At 50.0% G+C, this 19,294-nt stretch overlaps 1 protein-coding gene across 23 annotated transcripts; it reads left to right on the top strand.

The window, feature by feature from the left end:
- Positions 1-38: 38 nt before the first annotated feature.
- aff3 (AF4/FMR2 family, member 3) lies at positions 39-17,874 on the top strand. 23 transcript variants are annotated; one of them, XM_048999395.1, is made up of 19 exons: positions 791-1,256; positions 1,464-1,541; positions 5,358-5,447; positions 5,942-5,975; positions 6,099-6,162; positions 7,522-7,573; positions 8,204-8,232; positions 10,031-10,235; positions 11,595-12,998; positions 13,128-13,219; positions 14,091-14,280; positions 14,612-14,745; positions 14,999-15,062; positions 15,314-15,450; positions 15,622-15,693; positions 15,839-15,932; positions 16,044-16,093; positions 16,183-16,361; positions 17,093-17,874. In XM_048999395.1, exons 3-19 carry the CDS (start codon positions 5,361-5,363, stop codon positions 17,212-17,214), a joined length of 3,009 nt encoding a protein of 1,002 aa, XP_048855352.1. In that variant the 5' UTR covers positions 791-1,256; positions 1,464-1,541; positions 5,358-5,360; the 3' UTR covers positions 17,215-17,874. The 23 variants fall into 23 exon arrangements, with proteins under 23 accessions (XP_048855350.1, XP_048855353.1, XP_048855349.1 ...); XM_048999393.1 differs by lacking the exons at positions 791-1,256; positions 1,464-1,541 and adding an exon at positions 39-743 and having other exon boundaries at positions 5,945-5,975; XM_048999396.1 differs by lacking the exons at positions 791-1,256; positions 1,464-1,541 and adding an exon at positions 40-662.
- Positions 17,875-19,294: the final 1,420 nt, after the last annotated feature.

The raw sequence follows: 19,294 nt of genomic DNA, 5'->3' as shown, positions 1-19,294 counted from the left end.
AGGCGGCCAGCCTGCTACGGCAGAGACCCATCCCACAAGGCACAACATCTATTCACCCCAGTGGGAAACTCTGTAGCAAATTCATTACACCGCAAAATCAGACGTGTTACCTGTTTTTGTTTTGTTACTCTTGTTTGTGCTCGATGTTTAGTGTCCACAAAGATTTAGGGTTAATTTTATTTATTATGTCACATAATGTTTTTTTTTTCCACTTGAGTGATATAGTTGATGAAGATCAGTGTATTTCATGTTTTTGAATTTACAAGGTGGAGATACAGACTAGTCAGTAGGGATGATTCTCTTAGTCTAAACGGTGGGCCTAAATACAATAATTATGTTTGCAAAACAGATTGAGGGATATTTAATTTGTTAATTTTTTAACAGTCGTGTTGTCTAATTTAACATGCGTTGAACTCTGATCAGTTGTAGCCTATCTCTACAGTTACATTTATGTCACTTTAAGTTATAGTCTACCGGTTCTTCCATCACGTCGATGGCTCTCCCCTCCTCGCAACTCCGCTGGAGTTGATCACGCCGGGCGCCCACCATGTCCCTGCTCGCTTCGGAGCCAATTCCCCAAACAACCTTGTTTACCGAGCGACGCCTCCCGGTGCGCGGAGCAGGAGCTGCACCTTCGCCGAGATGGACCTCGGAGCCGGGAGGTGAGAGGAGCCGCACCGACGATGATCAGGATCGGAAGCAAACTTCTCAGCGTATGTCTGATGGTTCGTTTCGCGGCTGAGGTGAGAGATCCTGCTATGCGGACCAGGCATGTTGGTTTTATGCGCGCTGTCACCGCTGCATCCTTAGTAATTTCCCATCTAATGCTGTTTTTAATACTTATCATTATTCAACTTATAAACAGATTGTTGTTAATCACTATTTTTAAACAAGTCATTGACGCTGCAGGAAATCATTTAAAAAGTATCTTTGTTAATGGTGTAAGGTGTGTTTGTATGTGTATTTACGCGCTCTAAAGGTGGAAAGGATCTGAAACGCGGCTGTTGTTGTGGATCTTGCGGGTTAACGGCTTCCTGTCTGAACCGATCTCTTCTTTTTAGTTTTGAAACTACATAAGTGCCGAAAATAACCCACTACGCAGCGTAAGAAAGAAAAAATGACTCGACTGCATACTTATAAAACAGAAAATGCTGTTGCAGAATAGATATGGTGTGCGATGTTGCAGGAAAGTCTTTTTAGGGGATGGATAAATGCATAGTGTGAAGTTGGAAAAGGTCTGTCTGCGTATGAGAGAGGTAGGAGCGCCCTGTCCTTCGCTGGAGCCTTGACATGACTTTTTAAGGCTCACTGACAAGTGAACAGCCTGTTAGGATTAGAGACGATCTTATAGAGGACTGGTGGGTAAGGTGTGAAGAGAAATTACAATTCTGCCCAGTTTGCATCAGCGGTGATGGTTTGGAAATAATCCAGCACCAACTTCCTTTCATATTCGGGACCGCAAGACGATAGAAAACAGTAGGGTTTGAGGGACACTGTACACCTGCAGTAAAAGCCGCAGATGGGAGGCTGCTGTCAGACAGGTGAGTTATTACCGGCCGCGGTTTGGTACTTGTTATTTTTACAAGGATAATATTAACAACCGAAAAACTCGAGCATTTGTTACGTCCGCAGTCAATGGCCCTTTCCTGTTCCTTATTCTCCTGCTTCCCATTCATAGTCTGTGGTCTTGAGAGTTTCCATGACGATGTTGCCACTCAAGATAAAGTGTGTGTGCATGTGTTGACTTTGACGGTCACGTCCTTTTTTCCATCCCATCATACTTTATATTATTGATGCATTTTGCTGTTGTATGTGATACATACTGTACTCAACTCAACTCAACTTGAACCTTAATTTGTAGAGCACATTTCCAGACATGAAGGTAACACAAAAGTGCTTTATAGGAAAAATAAAAACACACAAAAAAAAAACCGAAACAACCGTATACAACTTTTTTTAAGCTTTTAAGGTTTTAAGCTTAGTCTCAAAGGCTAACATGGAGGCAGAGCTAACATGGAACAGTGGCTTGTTCCATAGCCGCTGAGCATCCATCCATCCATCCATTTTCCAAACTGAGCAGATGCTGCCAAAGCACAACCCCCCCACCCCCCTTATCCTAAGCTTGGACTGGGGAGAAGCTATAGGAGCAACTAGCCAGATGATCTAAGGGAGCATAATGGAGAAAGGAAATGAAGAAGGTCACCAGGTATGATGGGACCATCCCGTGCAAGGGTTTGAACACCATCAGCAAGATCTTGTGTCAATCCTATATCTAACAGGTTGCCAGTACAGAGAGGCCTGGGCAACAGTAATATGATAATATCTCAGTGTCTTAGTTAAAAGCCTGGCAGCTGAGTTTTGTACATACTGGAGGTGTGACGAAAGGCACTGGTTAATTCCGAGATGCAGCGAATTACAGTGATCGAGTCTGGAAGTCACAAACGCGTGAATAACCTTAGTACTACTGTAGTGTCGGTGGTTATTAACAGATCCGGAAGTTGGATTTTTGTGCTGGGACGATAACTTGTTGATTTTAAGGTAGTCTGGAAAAAAATGTAAGTGAACAAAGATAAGGTGCACTTAACCTGGAGTACCTTAAAACCATAAGCTACCTAGCTAACCGACAAATCTCGCTCCGTGATACAGGCCCCTGAGTAAATTAAAAGTTAGAAATGCACGGTGACAATTTATCTTTGTGTGGAACCATTGAAATGGGCTGAACAATTTCCTGTATATAAACCCAGCAAGAAGAAGCACATCAGATCACTAAAGATGCTACATAACAACATATATGACAAATGGACCGGAAAAATACTTCAGCGCAATAGCTGGAGCTCTACTCGGCCCTGCGGCGTTTACTCACTGCAGCTTAGGATGAATCCTTCTACTTTGAAGTAGTAAAGAGGAGAGATTGTAGTTAGTAAAACTATATCAGAGGACGCTGTAGCATTCCCAGCCCTAATTGGAAACAGACGCAAGCATTTGTGTGTGTGTGTGTCTTTGTCCACATCGTTAAAAGCATCTTCAGGCTCTAGTGAGTATATTGCAGCGGTAGCTTCATAAAAACAAGATTTAAAATACATGTTATATTTATGTGTCTTGTTCTGTTGTTGGAAAAATGCAACCATGGCCTGCAGATGCATGTAGGACGCTGTGGTTTTGTCTCTAGGCGGGTGTGTCGGTGTCGTCGTTTGAGTAAGCGTGCTTGTGAGTGTACGTGTGCGTGCACCTCTGCGGTCGTCTTCGTTCCACTGCGGACCAAGCGACTGCCTTGCTGCTCACGTTTAGAAGGTGACAGGAAGTCAGCACAGTAACCTGTTAAACCATCTCACACTCGCCCCGTCTGTCCAAACCCTGATTCGCCTTTTCAAAAAACGCCTCGGCCTTCCTCACCCCACCGGCTTTTATCGACTGCAGATCCCCTGTAAGACCCGCCCCCCCAAACAAAGCCAGTGTCGGGGAGCCTTAATAATCCAGTTCTGTTTGCCTCTTCACACAGAGCCAGTGAAGGGCTGACGAGAGCTGCACAGAAGACTTACTGAGGGTTAGGGCATAATGGTCTCGTTAACGTTGTGACCAGGACTTCCTTAAGCGACTGGGGGCAGCCGGTTCTTCTTATAACCACCGCTGGGTCAGAAAGAGACAGTTTAGGTTGAACAGTAGAAGTATGGATGTATGGATACCCTAGCAGATTTATGGGGGTGCAGCATCTTACAGGGGCCCTTGAATATGTAAAATTATATGTATTATTGAGCATGGGGTGGGCAGAATGGACATGCTGGATACGGCGGAAGGAGGGAGTATGGGAGAAATAGAGAAGGAAGGTGAATCATTATTGCCAACAGCTGTGTGTCTACGCCATGTTGGAGGGGCAACAAGGGTGAGAGAGAGAGAGAGAGAGAGAGAGGGAGGGAGCAGGAAGTTTGTGGATGGGAGGTGCATGTCCACCTTGGGAGGCTTGTTGTTCAGAGAATGGAGAGGAGAGAGGGACGAGGTGAAATCCTCTGTGACTGAATGAAGGAAAGATAATGAAGGTGGAGGGGGCAGCTGGGGGGGGGGTGGTTTGCCGAGGGAGGAGTGTTTATGTGACGGGAGGGAGATGGGGGTGTGCGCATATGTGTGTATCTGAGGCATTCCAGGGGGCTGGGCTGGGGGCAAGATATGTAGTAAATAACAGCGGGAGCGGATGATTTGTCTCTTTTGAAGTGGGCCTTGTGACACGAGCACAGCGCATACACGATCATCAGAGCCATTATACCCTGCGACAGGAGGAAGGTACACAGGTTAGGGCAGTGCTGATACCCAACCTTCCACAACTGGCACAGACACAGCACATCATCAGGAGCGGCTGCTGTGAATGACGTCCGGGCAGCTGTTCCTCAGCCGGGCCTCAGAGGCAGGAGCTCAGGATGTCTCTGGGCCTCCTTTACTATCGCACATTCAGTGTCAGTCCTTATCTTGTTCAGGACAGGGAGGGCATGACCTCTGACCAATTCACAGGTCATACACATCTAAGCCTGGCCCCCTCCCCATGCACACCTGGTGGAAGCAATACCTGAAGACCAAAATGAAGGGGGTGCCGCATATTCAGGGTCACAGCCAGGATTTCCCCCTAACCACTCCAGTGGGCCCTCGTCTCCCATACCTCTCTCCATCTTGCATATCGTCGCAAGCCAGTGAAAAACATGCCACTCCAAAAATCCATTATATTAGGAGCCTGAAGAAATACATTTTCTCAGGAACTACTTTACATAAATCAAAAGCAACGTAATGAGCCCCCTTTAGCACTGCAAATAGAACCCTATCTCGACACAGCCGGCACTGAGCAGCTTAATGTCTTAAATGGACTTACGTGGATTGTTGTCAGTGAAGCAAATATGTTGGTGTCTGCAAAATACAAACTAATCTCTAAATATATTTCTAAGTAACAGTGACGTCAGTTATCGATATTAAGTTGTTAAAATGAACAATGTGAAGTAATCCAACTGGTTGAAGCAGAAATACTAATTAAATAAATGCCTTCATACAGTATCTTTTTATCGGTAAATTTCTTGTGAAATGCTTTCAGTAGACAGACTGGGTGTATTCCCTTAATGGTAAAAGGTCATGTGACATTGACCACATAAAAGTAATTAACCTCATTACTTTTCATGCTGGATGGCTTTAATAACAGCGTCTGAGAATTCTGAATATTTGTGTTATACATTTTTGTGAATATTCCAAGGCTTTCCAGACATTATTGCCATTTTTTCCCAGAAAGCACTTCAGGAGAGCACTATGTCAACACCCTGATGTGCAGGGAGAGTGTTGCCCTGCCCATGACCTTTGACCCCTAACGGCCACATCCTCCCACACAGGAAATGACCCACTCCTGGCCCCTGCCTTTCTCCTCCCTGCAGTCCTCAGGTGGAAGGGAATCTCACAGCCATATCCCCTATAGCTCCCAGGTGTGTTAACCCTCCGCGAGTCGACGGTTGGTCTTCTACAGCTGGACGTTATTAGACACACAGAGCCCACTGTCCAGCAACCAGCACTGCTTAAGTTCATATCACCCTGCTCTACACACAGCCGACTGACCTTGTTCAATTTTACGCTGCAATAGCTGACTGGTAACAATTAGACCCCCCAGCCCCATAAAACGTAACCCGGGAAGGGGACTGGGAGGGCAAAGCTTAGATGTTTATGACCAAAACGCCAGTAATCACCTCAAGGAACAAACTAAAGTCAAAGGTGACCATTTTATTTGCTGTTGGTTGAGTTCAGGATTAGTTTGAATTAGACCCATGAAACTCTACCCACATGGTCTGGGCACTATCAGAGGAGGCCCCCAACCCCACCCCCCCTCCAGCTGCTATTTTTATCTCTATGTAGCTACTGCCTCTTGGCTGGTATATGCCATCTTTTCCATGAGTAGTGAATTCGCCTTTCCTCTCCCTTTCAGCAGCCGAAACATCATGGGTCCCTACACAGGCACTGTGAGTATCTCCATCGTCGGTCCGTGCCGAGTCCTTGTGACCTGGCCGTGGAGCTCTGGGGGGAGTCAGAGCCCTGTGACTCCCGGGTTTGACTACTCTCCCTCCTCTCTCCTTATCTCCCAGCTCACGCAGCCGGGACAGACAGTCATGCCAGGATGACTGTCCCTTTGACAGCACCTCACAAGTCGTAAGTGGGCCTCGTTCACCCCGAGTTTGAGAGAACGAGGCCCCCTCCTCCATGGAATTCAGTCACAAACACACACTGACACACACAACGCACGTTCAGGGACACACTGTGGACATGGGACAGCTGACTATTGTGTTGGACCTTCAAACAGAGTACTTGACCTGATATTTTATATTCTAAATAATGGAATCAGCATTTATCCCCCCCCCCCCCGCCCCCCCCGGTTGAGCAGCTTGGAATTTCACACGGACTTGCTTCTGTATAGTGTCAGTCTGGGTGAGCGTCTCTCAGCAGTGTGCTTGGATTCTGTGCACCAGTAACACCAACCCACACTGCGGTAAACAGGGAAAATAATTTACCTGTACCTTTCCTAGAAGATGCACATATCTGTAAAGACGAGAATTTGACTGGAATAACAATGTCACCAGAATGCAGATGTGTTACAGTCGTGTGAGAATCTAGCTGTTCTCAGTCCCTCTGAAGCATCATCTTCAGTTTCGTAACTATATAAAAACAATGTTGAGCGTCAAAAAAACAGACGGAGGAAATCCCCCCCCCCATTTCATGACAATCCTGATGGCTCTGCCTGATGTGAGGTCTGGATTGGTCAACAAGTCCTGTCATGTGACCCGGATCGCCATGACACTGCCACAGCAGGCAGCCACAGAGTGGAGCAAGAGAGTTACGATCCCGACAGCTTTACTGCTGCAGCCGAAAGTCTGGAGACGGCTCAGAAGAGGCTGCTTTCCCCACCCATCTGATTAACTAACCGCAGTTTACAGGCTGTCGTTTGATTAAGAGAGAAATGAAAACGGCATCAAACAGTAGGCGGAGAGAGTGCCTAAGCCTCTGTCCTCTGAGTGGGGGAGGAAGTCATAAAGGTCTCAGTTTTTTTTGTGTGTGTGTGTACACACAACTGTAACTGTAAAAAACGTACAACTGTAACCGCTGAAATGCATTCATTCATGTTCCTGGAGGAACGTGCTGTTACACCTTATAAATGAATTAAGGCTTTTCCTGACGAGGCAGAATGTCAGCAGTTTACATTAGATTTATACATTAGCGGACGCTTTTACCCGAGACTTGGAGTTAATGAGCAGCTCTGGACTGCAGCTGGGGACAGAGGCCTTGCTAAAGGGCCCAACTGCAAAATTATTAATCTGCTGGGGGATTTCAACCCACAACCTTCTGGACATGGACACAGAGTTCTAACTTACATAGCTATACACTGCCCCTTTACCAGTCCTTTGCCAGCAACTCTTCAGTAGGTTACAAGTAACCAGTTATCACTTTAATAGTTATCATAATAGCTAACAAAGGAATGTGTAAAAATGTGCACCCCCCCATCCCCCCACCCAGGATGCTGGAGGATGACCTGAGGCTAAGCAGTGATGAAGATGAAGGCGCCACGGTACGCACAGCCCGCACCGGGGGCCGGCACGGCTGGACCACTAAGCACACGCTCATCCATGCTGTTCTCCCACAGAGAATCTGTGGGGGATTGAAACATAGTGTGGGACTCGAAGGGGTAGACAGCCCAGTCAACGGCTAGGAGCTGCCGCCTCTGACCTGACCTGACATTTTCACTCTGTCTCTACCTCTCTCTGTCTGCCCCCCCCCCCCCCCCCCCCATCTGAGGCCGTCGTGTCAGAGAAAGCGAGATGTGGGCGGGTGTGGCTGTAGCACGGACGCCAGCAGGCTACTAAATGAACCTTTTGTTTTCCTTAGCCCCCCCCCCCCCACACACACACACACACACACACACACACACACACACACACACTCACTCACCACTTCCTCTGGGACACTGGCTTCTGGAGACCATGCCACTTGGGTGGCTCTGCGTCACACACACACGCACACACACACGCACTACCCTTAGTTTGGCATCTTAGCATTATTCTAACTTCTGAAACTGCGCTGTGGTGTTTGACTGCGAAACATCCCATAATAGACGGAACTGTGGGGTTGGGGGCAGCGACAGGCAGGACCCTGGTTGAATGACGATTTGCTCTCTCTCTCTCTCTCACTCCCATCACAGCAGTCTACCTCTGGGCTGACTCATGGCAGGTAATCCTAATCGATAAGATTTTCAGTTCATGTCTGTGTAAGAAAGGGTAGAACCTCTCAGACCTCCTCTCCGGCATGTGAGTCCGTTTATAGCCAGACTGTGTGTGTGTGAGGATATGAGGAATGTGTCAGCTGGATGCTAGGGGAATCCTGGGAAGCATCACATCTGTAAGGCAGTGTCACCAATCAGCATACTAATAACTACACTTGGTGTAATATGACCTGTGTGTTGTATAGTGCAGAGGTGCTCCTGTGTGTGTGTTTTTATGTGTGGAAGGGTAGCACTGGGTGAGTGTGAGCTGGACAGTGTGAGGGTAGCACTGGGTGAGTTGGACAGTGTGAGGGTAGCACTGGGTGAGTGTGAGCTGGACAGTGTGAGGGTAGCACTGGGTGAGTGTGAGCTGGACAGTGTGAGGGTAGCACTGGGTGAGTGTGAGCTGGACAGTGTGAGGGTAGCACTGGGTGAGTTGGACAGTGTGAGGGTAGCACTGGGTGAGTGTGAGCTGGACAGTGTGAAGGTAGCACTGGGTGAGTGTGAGCTGGACAGTGTGAGGGTAGCACTGGGTGAGTGTGAGCTGGACAGTGTGAGGGTAGCACTGGGTGAGTGTGAGCTGGACAGTGTGAGGGTAGCACTGGGTGAGTGTGAGTTGGACAGTGTGAAGGAAGCACTGGGTGAGTTGGACAGTGTGAAGGTAGCACTGGGTGAGTTGGACAGTGTGAGGGTAGCACTGGGTGAGTGTGAGCTGGACAGTGTGAGGGTAGCACTGGGTGAGTGTGAGCTGGACAGTGTGAGGGTAGCACTGGGTGAGTGTGAGTTGGACAGTGTGAAGGAAGCACTGGGTGAGTTGGACAGTGTGAGGGTAGCACTGGGTGAGTGTGAGCTGGACAGTGTGAAGGTAGCACTGGGTGAGAGTGAGCTGGACAGTGTGAGGGTAGCACTGGGTGAGTGTGAGCTGGACAGTGTGAGGGTAGCATTGGGTGAGTGTGAGCTGGACAGTGTGAGGGTAGCACTGGGTGAGTGTGAGTTGGACAGTGTGAGGGTAGCACTGGGTGAGTGTGAGCTGGACAGTGTGAGGGTAGCACTGGGTGAGTGTGAGTTGGACAGTGTGAAGGAAGCACTGGGTGAGTTGGACAGTGTGAGGGTAGCACTGGGTGAGTTGGACAGTGTGAGGGTAGCACTGGGTGAGTGTGAGCTGGACAGTGTGAGGGTAGCACTGGGTGAGTGTGAGCTGGACAGTGTGAGGGTAGCACTGGGTGAGTGTGAGTTGGACAGTGTGAAGGAAGCACTGGGTGAGTTGGACAGTGTGAGGGTAGCACTGGGTGAGTGTGAGCTGGACAGTGTGAAGGTAGCACTGGGTGAGAGTGAGCTGGACAGTGTGAGGGTAGCACTGGGTGAGTGTGAGCTGGACAGTGTGAGGGTAGCACTGGGTGAGTGTGAGCTGGACAGTGTGAGGGTAGCACTGGGTGAGTGTGAGTTGGACAGTGTGAAGGAAGCACTGGGTGAGTTGGACAGTGTGAGGGTAGCACTGGGTGAGTTGCACAGTGTGAAGGAAGCACTGGGTGAGTTGGACAGTGTGAGGGTAGCACTGGGTGAGTTGGACAGTGTGAGGGTAGCACTGGGTGAGTGTGAGCTGGACAGTGTGAGGGTAGCACTGGGTGAGTGTGAGCTGGACAGTGTGAGGGTAGCACTGGGTGAGTTGGACAGTGTGAGGGTAGCACTGGGTGTGTGTGTGTGTGTGTGTGTGTGTGTGTTACGTGGGGTGGCTGAGACACCCTCTATCCTGGCTCTGACTGACAGACGGCATCGGCACCAGAACTCCCAGCATTCCCACGCACAGCGCTGCTCGTCCGGCAAGAGACTGAGACACTCCAGCTCCTCCAGCTCCAGCTCCTCCAGCGCCTCAGACAGCAGCAGCCTGCGCTCGCACACCCCCAGCCCGGAAAGGCACTCCAAGCCGGGGACGCCCCCCGAGGATGCAGGCCTGAGCGGCAGCGTGGAGGAGGTACGCGGCCGTCTCGGCGCTCCCGTCTGCGTGCCCACGGACACACACACACGTTGGAGCATTTCAGCGAGTGGCTGGAGATACTCTGATTTATAGCAGGAAGTTGCCTGTGGGGGAGGGAGAGGAGAGCAGGAATACAAGTTTGACGGGGGAGGGGGGTTTTGGGTGTCACTTTCCTGCGCAGGTGATCGCAGACTACACAGTCCTGCTGTCCTGCTATGCTGGGCAGCTTAGTTAAAAGTAACAGAATAGGCAGCTGGGGTTATGCATGCAGAGCCCCGACTGGATACACAAAGCACAGAGCAGTAATTCCGCGGGAAGGAGAAGGGGGCACCATGTGGTTTTCATATGCGTGAAGCAGTCAGCGTCTCCGTCCAGGTCGAAGGGGGCCGGCGTTCTGGGGGGGGGGGGGGGGCTGGATTACAAGGGATGCAGTGTCCTTATGGGAAAGAGGAATGGGAGGGTGGCAGAGCAGAGAGCAGGCTTAAACTGACGCCGGACGGCTAGGGAAGACAGTAGCGCTAAAGAGGTGAGTATACCCTCCTTCACGGCCGCCCGCTTTCCGACACGCAGCTCGGAGGTGATCTCATGCTCCCCTCCAGCGGCGGCTGAAACCCCCATCTGGTAGGAGGCAGGATCTTCAGGCGGAATGTGGTGGGCAACAGGGGGTGGACACCATGTCTGTAGCATTGCTGCTGTAGCACTGTTGTCGTGGGGTTGCTGCTGTGGTGTTGATGCTGTAGTGTTGTTCCTCTGGTGTTGTTCTTATAGTGTTGTTGTCGTGGCTCTGGTGCTGTGGTGTCGTTGAGCCTTAAGAGCAAAGAGGTTCCTTATTCATTAGAAGGGTGAACGTGACAGAGACCCAAAATAGGAGGCAGGGTCTCCTGGCCAGTCGTGCTGCTGCCTGATGACATTAACATGGGGACACGGAAATAGTTCCTGGGAGGTGGTAATTAGCCCTTCAAATAACACCGGCATGTGGGACAGAACGGGGGGGCTGATGAAGCACCAGAAGGCACTGAGGTCTACGAGCGGGAATTGTCTGCATGTTCCTTTAAGACCCGCTCTGGATAAGAGCCATGCTGTGGAATCCCGCCACTCTGGACCCCCCCCCCACACCGGTGGTCCTGTCGCTCCAAAGCAGCAGTCGCAGCTGCCGTTGCATGTTTCCTATTTACAACTAATTCATTAAAAGGGGAGGCGCCCCCATCAGTGTGGGGGTTACTAACTGCTGCGGGTCTGACAGTACACAGTAAGCAGAAACGTGAATGGAGAACATTAGGGTTAGAGGGGGCTACATACAGGGAGGGGGCACCCTGGGCTCTCCAATGCTCCTCCACTCTTTTTTCCTCTTTGTAGCTGTCATCCAACAAGTGGCAGCTGGACAAGTGGCTGAAGAGGGCAGGACAGGCGTCGAGCGACGGGGAGGGGGACGCCCATTCAGGTTCAGACTCTGACGGTGGCCGGACTCCCGCAGGGTTCTGGGGCAGAGAGCCCAGCCCAGGGCTACGGGGGGAGCAGACCCCCATTCCCAGCCCCGGTCTGTACTACAGCAGCCAGCCGAGTCCCCAGCTGATCATCAGTCCCAGCAGCAGTCCTTCACCCAGTCCCAGGAGTCCCAGCCCTCCCAGTGACGCTCCGCTCAGCCCCTACTCATGCAGGAGTCCTGCCTCCGTTCACAGCCCCACACCCCCAGCTAAGCCAAGGCGCCCGTGCATTCCCAAAAGCAAACCCCGTGTCCAGCCGTGGGACGCTCCTGCTGCTGACGCGGAACCCCCACGCAGACGCAGCCCTTGCCAAAACTCCAGCCCCAGGCATCGCCCTCGGCCTAGCTCCAAGCCCGCACGTAGCCCCAGCCCCACACCAAGAGCCAAACACCGACCCTCTGCCGCTCCCAGCGCGGGGGCCCGTCGAGACAGTGCCTCATCACAGCGGAAGGGGCATGAGGTGGATGGGCGGGCCAAGGTGCAGCCCTCTGAGAGGCGGCTGGACAGGAGGCGGACGGAGGGAGAGGCTGGAACCCTGAGGCTCTGCTGGGCCCAGGACACTGAGGAAGAGGAAAGGACGAAGGAAGGGACGGGGCTAGAGAAGGAGCAGCGAAGACGGAAGCCTCAGGGAGGCGAGCCCCAGTCCGTGCAGCCAAGACAGAGGCCCCACACGAACAGCCAGAGGCGGCAGGAGGAGACTTTACCAGGAAGCCCTGGACAGCATAGCAGGAAAAAGAGGAGAAAGGAAGAGGAGCTGCAACCAGACTCCAGGCCCACCCGCTCACCATCCCCCTCCCCTACTCCCGTTATCCCGCCAACAGACTCTTCTTCCTCCTCCTCATGTTCAGCACCCTCAGATTCAGACTCAGAGCCCCTCTCCCCACCCCCAGTCACCAAGATCCCAGCAGACTCAACCTCCAATAAGCGACAGGTCCTGAGGAGGCCACAGGGCAGGACTGGGAGGGCTGTGGAGGCCCAGCCAGCGGTAGTCAAACCCAGCTGGCAGCCCACTGGGGCCCAGGCAGGTGACTCGGGCCGGAACCGCTACACCTTGGTGCCATTCGGCCTCGGCGATCCGCCAAGCGGACCACGCTCACTCCTGGTGCGGATAGACCTGACTCTCCTACTCAGAGTGCCCCAGACCTCCTGCCTCCCTCGAGGTCGCTCCTCATCTTCCTCATCGTCCTCCTCCTCACGAAAGGCCCACAACAATAGCGCCATGAGGCATCTTCATCCCCCTGAAAATGACCCACAGGACCACAAGAAGAAACGAAAAGTAAGATCATAACCTCCCATTTTGAGGGTAAACTTCATAAACTAGTGAATGACGTGTAACTGAGCTTCCAAGAGCTTTACCTTGTGCTAACCCCCCTCCCATTGGTTGTGAACGGTCTGCTTCCAACAGTCTGATAATCCTCACCAGGACAATAAGAAGAACCATGCGCATACTGATCCCAGGTCAGCCAAAGGAATGTCCACCAAGGAGTCCATCAACGGGTAAGACTGAACAAACACACAGACTGAATACACTGAACCTGGACCAACTCTTACACTTATACCACTCTTATTGGGTACACCTAGCTCAGAGGTAGGGAATCTGATCCAATGAGAGCCGATGCGGGTTTTTTGGGATGACCTCTCAATCAGCCAGTAATAAAGCAGTGATTCTCAACTCCAGTCCTGGGGACCCACTGTAATTGGCTGATTGAGAGGCCATCTTAAAAAGCCACGCCCACATCGGCCCTCCATGGAACAGGTTCCCCACCCTTGACCTAGCTAGTACTAGGTAGGACCCAGATTTGCTTTCAGAAGCACTTTTCAGAGTTCTGCGTTCATAGAAGCCTCTCTGCACACAACTGTGCCTCTGGGCTGTTATTTCGACAGCTTTCCGATAGCTTTAATGAGTTTCATTCTCCTCTCACGAGATGTATTTTGTTTATCGCACCGATCTCTGAAATCTCTAGACACCATGTGTGAAAAACCCCAGGAAAGTGGCCGTTACGGAGATTCCAGACCGCTGTGTCTGGCACCAACAGTCACACCACATTCAGAAGTGCTTAGATAATGTCTTAAGCCATTTTCATGCTCAGCCAAAACAGTAAACAGACCTCGTGACCCTGTCTGTAACTGTATGTATTGAGTTGCGGCCACATGGTTCACTGTTTGGAGGAGAAAGCTGCTTGCATTAACAAGCAAGTGTAGCTAATAAACCCGCCCCTGAGAGTAGATATTAACTGTCAGATCGTCACCTGCTTTTTAATTAGCTGGTACATTTTTATGGGTTATTTTGGCCTGGACACGCATTTACTCCCACGTTGATAATCAGACGCAGATTCTCATGTCCTGCTCCTCCACCCCTCGCCGCCAGGCACGAAGGAGCTCTCCGCGGTGATGAGCACAAGCCGGCGTCCCCTACGGCAGACGTCTCGGACCCCCGCAAGATAGGCGAGCCGGGCAAGCAGGCAGGCCAGCGGAAGAGGGAGTGTGGCGCTGAGCAGCATTACCAAGAGAAGGCCGACAAGGGAGGAGACGCGAGGACGCAGAGCACACAGCTCCAGGTGAGGATCAGTGCACCGATGTGCATCCAAACTGGAACAGATCATCGGTCAAACGGTGGCGGCTTTTTCGACGTGCCACCTGCTTGCTAACCCAGTGTACGTGACATAGCATGAACCCCCAGGTCACCTTGGCCATGTTGAGAACTACACACCTGGAGTATGTTTATGGTTTGACCCTCAGTTTCACCTGGACAGTCCAATGTCATCTCCGAAGGGTCTGTTTTTTGGTTGGAGCTTCCTAGAAAAGAGTCTAGGAACTAGACTTTAAGTCTAAGGGTACAAGTGCTTGTCCCAGATCAGGTCATCCAGTGGGTCATGGGTTTGTCACCAGGTGCCCAGAACACACCCTCAGGTGAAGGTGGAGTCACCACGTCTTCCCAGTGGTCCCAAGCCAGTATATGAGATTTGGGGAGTCCCCCCAAACCAAGCCCTGCCACCAGATGGTGCTATAATCCACCATGACACGTAAGTGCCTGTCCAAAAGCCTGCATTGAAGATCACCAAACTTTATCAAATCGTAAAAACGTCATTTTAATTTTGCCCTAACGGCATTCAGCAGAATTGATCCTTCTAAGCACTGATTCGAGCTGTTCAGATTTTTACTTCTAGGCCTGTAGCGAGACGCAGTATCAGAGCACCTGTCAGGTAATGCTTGGTAGCTAAGATGAACCAGGTCCAGCTGGTGTGGGTTTATCACCCCGCGTGTCACTCTCACCAGGCTGCACCACGCTGAGTACTACATGCACGAAGCCAAGAGGATCAAGCATCGTGCTGACGCCATGGTGAGTCCCCGCGTGCATCTAGATCACTATTTACACACATATGCAAAACCCACCAAAGAGGCATGACAGAACCAAGCCTCTGCATACAGAGACTTTAGTGGCCTCCTGTTGCCTTAATTTCATCTGAAACAAATTCACCCAACGTTCAGTTTCTGCATTTTGCACAGCCGTAGTACACAGCACCCATATTTGACCTTTATTGCACGTGCACCCCCCCCCCCCACCGGTACCCCACTCCCCACTGCCACTAGGTGGACAAGTTTGGCAAGGCAGTGAACTACGTGGATGCGGCGCTCTCCTTCATGGAGTGTGGCAAGGCCATGGAGGAGGGCCCCCTGGAGGCCAAATCTCCATACACCATGTACTCAGAAACCGTGGAGCTCATCAGGCAAGGGGGGATGGGAGGGGTTGTGATATTGCTAATATACGTAAGCATCGCAGCCATCTGCACGGAGGAGCAGGCGGTCTGTCTGCTGTGATGACACTCACACACAGAAAATGTGCCTTTACACCTGTCAGATAGAGTCACTCACTCACAACGTAACGGTGCCTCTCTCAGATACGCCATGAGGCTGAAGGGACATTCTGGTCCGGGGACCCGGCAGGAAGATAAGCAGCTGGCAGTGCTGTGGTGAGCTCAACTCCCTTCCTGCCTCCGTCAGGTCCTCCGTCTCCTCGCTCCCCTCTCTCCTGCTAAAGCCGGGTGAGTTCGGGTTCTCCGACCGGGTAGGTCAGCCTGGTAACCTGGTGTCCATTACTTGTGCCTGGGCCTGCAGTTTCCGCTGCCTTGCTCTTCTGTACTGGCGGATGTTCAGGTTGAAGAAGGACCACGCTCTCAAATACTCCAAAGTCCTGCTGGACTACTTTAAGGTACCGCCGCAGAGTCGAGGGAGGTGGGGATTGGCGGAGAACGAGAACCATGGAGAGCAATGCAATTAAACATGTACCTTTGGTATGCTAAAGGCCCCTCTCTCTTTACAGAGCTCCCCCAAACCTTCCCATGGTCCAGTATCATGGAACTCCTGTGGAAAGTAATTACCAGCGTCATCGTCCAGGGCATCACCCCTTCGGTGGATATAATCAGGAAGCTGACATGACTCTTGGTTCCTCTGACTTGCAGGAGTTCAGGAGCGCCACTGAACCCCCAGGTAGGCCTGGCCGCCACCTCCCCCTCGTCCTTCATCAGCATTCCCCAGCGCATCCACCAGATGGCAGCAAACCACCTCAACATCACCAACAGCGTGCTGTACAGCTACGAGTACTGGGAGCTGGCCGACAACCTGGCCAAGGAGAACAAAGGTATGGCAGCAGAAAATAAAAACCTGACTGCACTGATTGTGACCTCCCACTGGGAAGAGTTTTATCTTAACAGTTTTGTTTATTTACAGGTATGTCTCAATGAAGGGTTATAGCCCATTATTTTCTGAGTTAAGGTTAGTTAATACCTAATGGTTGGAAAATTACACGATCAGTAATGTACTCTGCAGAACCAGATGATACTGATCACATTAATATGGATTTAATTACTGATCTAATTTAAATACTTGATTTTTAAACAGTGAGAGAAATTAGGCTTCAAATTCATTCCCTGTTTCAGACCAGTGGGTATCAGTCCAGTAGCCAGTAACCAGGCTGTCACTTTAGGCCCCTGGTTAAGCTCTGAACACTGGGAAGGGGGGGGGGGTTAAAACATTTTTGGATTGACAGCTCCTGGTCGTCCCACCCGCTGATGGTTTAGAGAGCTTGTGCAGCCCATTGCTAAGCAAGAGATGCTGAGACCTCGCAGCCTCTGGGCACCAAAGGTGGACATTTCAGGTCCAGAAAGTAAAAATCCAGACCAGGATTTTGTTTCAACCAGCCAGTTGAGTACTCTGTGACTGTGACTCTTTATACTCAACTGGTTGGTTGAAACTAAATCCTGGTTTGGATTTTTTACTTTCTGGACTTTCGGAAATGTCCAGCTTTGCTGGGGACCTGGCCGGTGTCCCCTCACAGCATCTTACACCCAAGTGTGTCACATGTCCCCGCAGAGTTTTTCAGCTACCTGAACACACTGAGGGGACCTCTCACCTTGCACAGCAGTGTCCAACACATCGTGCAGTATACACGCCAGGCGTTGCAGTGGATCCGGATCAGTGCCAACTTGACTTAAGGAACACCCCTCCCCACCCCCAAAGAACAAAAGAGGTCATCAAGCTGGACCAGACCCAGGAAGGTCGATCCACAGACCCAGCCCAGCCACTGACCCTTTGCATGTGAAGCTGGAGCACTGAAATCGGTCAAGGAGGGACCGTGTGAGTGCTTTCAGCTCAGGTCACATGGTTCCAGAAAGCAGCTCGGACTGGACGAGTCAGAAACAGCCCTGGGTGGATGGGGGGGGTAACAGGTTATTGCATTACGGAAATTGTGACTGAAGATGGAGGTCAGGCATTTGTTTGGGACGGCCGGGCCGAAACAGCAAGAAAAATCATGAAACAAAAATCCTCATCTAAAAGGTAACCTGGTGTCAGTGATGAAGATGGTGCTGTGTGTGTGAGTGTGTTACCGCTGAATGCAGAGTGAATGATATTACAAGTTTTTATAAGGGATTTTCCCCATTTTCCCACTTTTATATGTATAGCCCTGCAATGTATAATACCCTCTGTATTTTCCAACACGATGTCATGTCACATCATGCGCAGAAGCAATATGCGGTTTAATGACGTTTTTTAAATGAGTGTCATTTTCAGCTTTTTAATCTTCAACCCTATGCAAATCCCTTCAAGGACCTGTAATTTAAGTTTTGGAATAAAATATTTTTGTCTTTTTCAAATTGCCATGTCATGCTTTAACATTCTGATACAGGTTTTACTTTTGACCAGCGTGGATATAAGTTTAATCAATACTTAATATCGCTATAAGTAGATACGTATGTCAACATAAGTGCGGTGTTTGACTGTATGCATAGCGCCCCCTAATGGTAAATTATAGGATCTAACATTGAATTCAACATTTGCTCCTCAAGAAATCACCTCGGTTTTGTGTTATAACTTAGTATGTCCGAGTGTGATTAAGTAATGAAGATAATCAATGTGTAATTACTAACGCAGTATCCTGAATAATCTCGGTGACATTCACATAAAGAAAATTATAGGGTTTTGATTTTTTTTTATTAATATATTCAGTAATCGCACAGTAAAATAAAAGTTAAATAAACAATAATTATCACATAGAACACCACAGTTTAAAAATGGTCTTGGAGTTAATGATCACACTGTCGAATGAAATTTTGTGTGGACTGTTATACTGAGGAAAGACCGACTGCGCTCCAAAAGCGTATAACGACAGTTTAACGCAGAGGCGGATTAATTTATCTGGGGCCCTATGGTGACAGCAGCATAGACACTCGGGTGTTGCCGATTTAACTAACCGTTTCATTTTGTTCACAGCCTAGGATTTTTTTTTATTGATTAATGCGACCCTGCTTTCACAGCGTATTACTGCATAGTAATAAATAATCACCTCTCATCCAATCCTGGGTCTGCCCAGCTTTGTGCCCTACACTGCCTGAGATCCAAACACCACCTACAAATAAATTGACTTACTTTTAGGTAAAACATTGTTTTCAGATATGTCTTACAGGTGCCCACGAACATGTAGCGAACATTCTTTTTTTCCCAGACTGGTTATCTTGCGCGCACTAACAGCAGTCATGCAGCTTGCATCGCCCCGTTAAGACTAGTCTTTGTCTCTGCTTAGACGTGATACCCTTACAGACTGTGTGATTATATACTTATCGCACTTTCGCCTTCAGCCCTTGCCGTTTGTCTCTGGCGCTATTGCATGAGTGGTTATTTTAAAGCCGCGCGTTGGCATCTCGCCATTTTTCAATCAATTTGTTCAACCTGCCAGTTTCCATGCTGGGAAATGCTTCAGTACTCCAAACCTGGCTTATTACTCAGCGTCCACATAAATCTTTTCCGGTTGCACAGAATACTTACTCAAAGCCAAGCCTCCTTTCTCCTATGTCTGACAACCTAAAGCTTTTTCTGCGCCCCTCTCCTATATATCCTCTTGTCTGCCTTGTATTCCCGCCCACATAATGATCAAACCAATAGGAGAGCAGTCATTACCTCTCAGCCTCTCATCCGCGAGCTGGAACCATAGCAACAGAAGAGAGTAACAACCAGTCAGAGGAGAGCGCACGCATCTAACAAACGCAATGAAACAGCGTAAATGAACTCTGCTCCACA

The sequence above is a fragment of the Brienomyrus brachyistius genome, unplaced genomic scaffold, assembly GCF_023856365.1.
Source record: "Brienomyrus brachyistius isolate T26 unplaced genomic scaffold, BBRACH_0.4 scaffold44, whole genome shotgun sequence".
In the NCBI taxonomy this organism is placed as follows: Eukaryota; Metazoa; Chordata; class Actinopteri; order Osteoglossiformes; family Mormyridae; genus Brienomyrus; species Brienomyrus brachyistius.
The sequence above is the reverse complement of the archived record's forward strand: the minus strand, read 5'-3'. Positions and strand labels throughout refer to the sequence as shown.

Bases quoted from the DNA above. Each gene is read 5' to 3' on its own strand.
- aff3 (XM_048999374.1), top strand. From the start codon at position 8,499: ATGTGTGGAAGGGTAGCACTGGGTGAGTGTGAGCTGGACAGTGTGAGG. The intron at 15,451-15,621 runs GCAAGGGGGGAT...TGCCTCTCTCAG, and splicing joins GAAACCGTGGAGCTCATCAG to ATACGCCATGAGGCTGAAGG. The intron at 16,362-17,092 runs GTATGGCAGCAG...ATGTCCCCGCAG, and splicing joins CCTGGCCAAGGAGAACAAAG to AGTTTTTCAGCTACCTGAAC.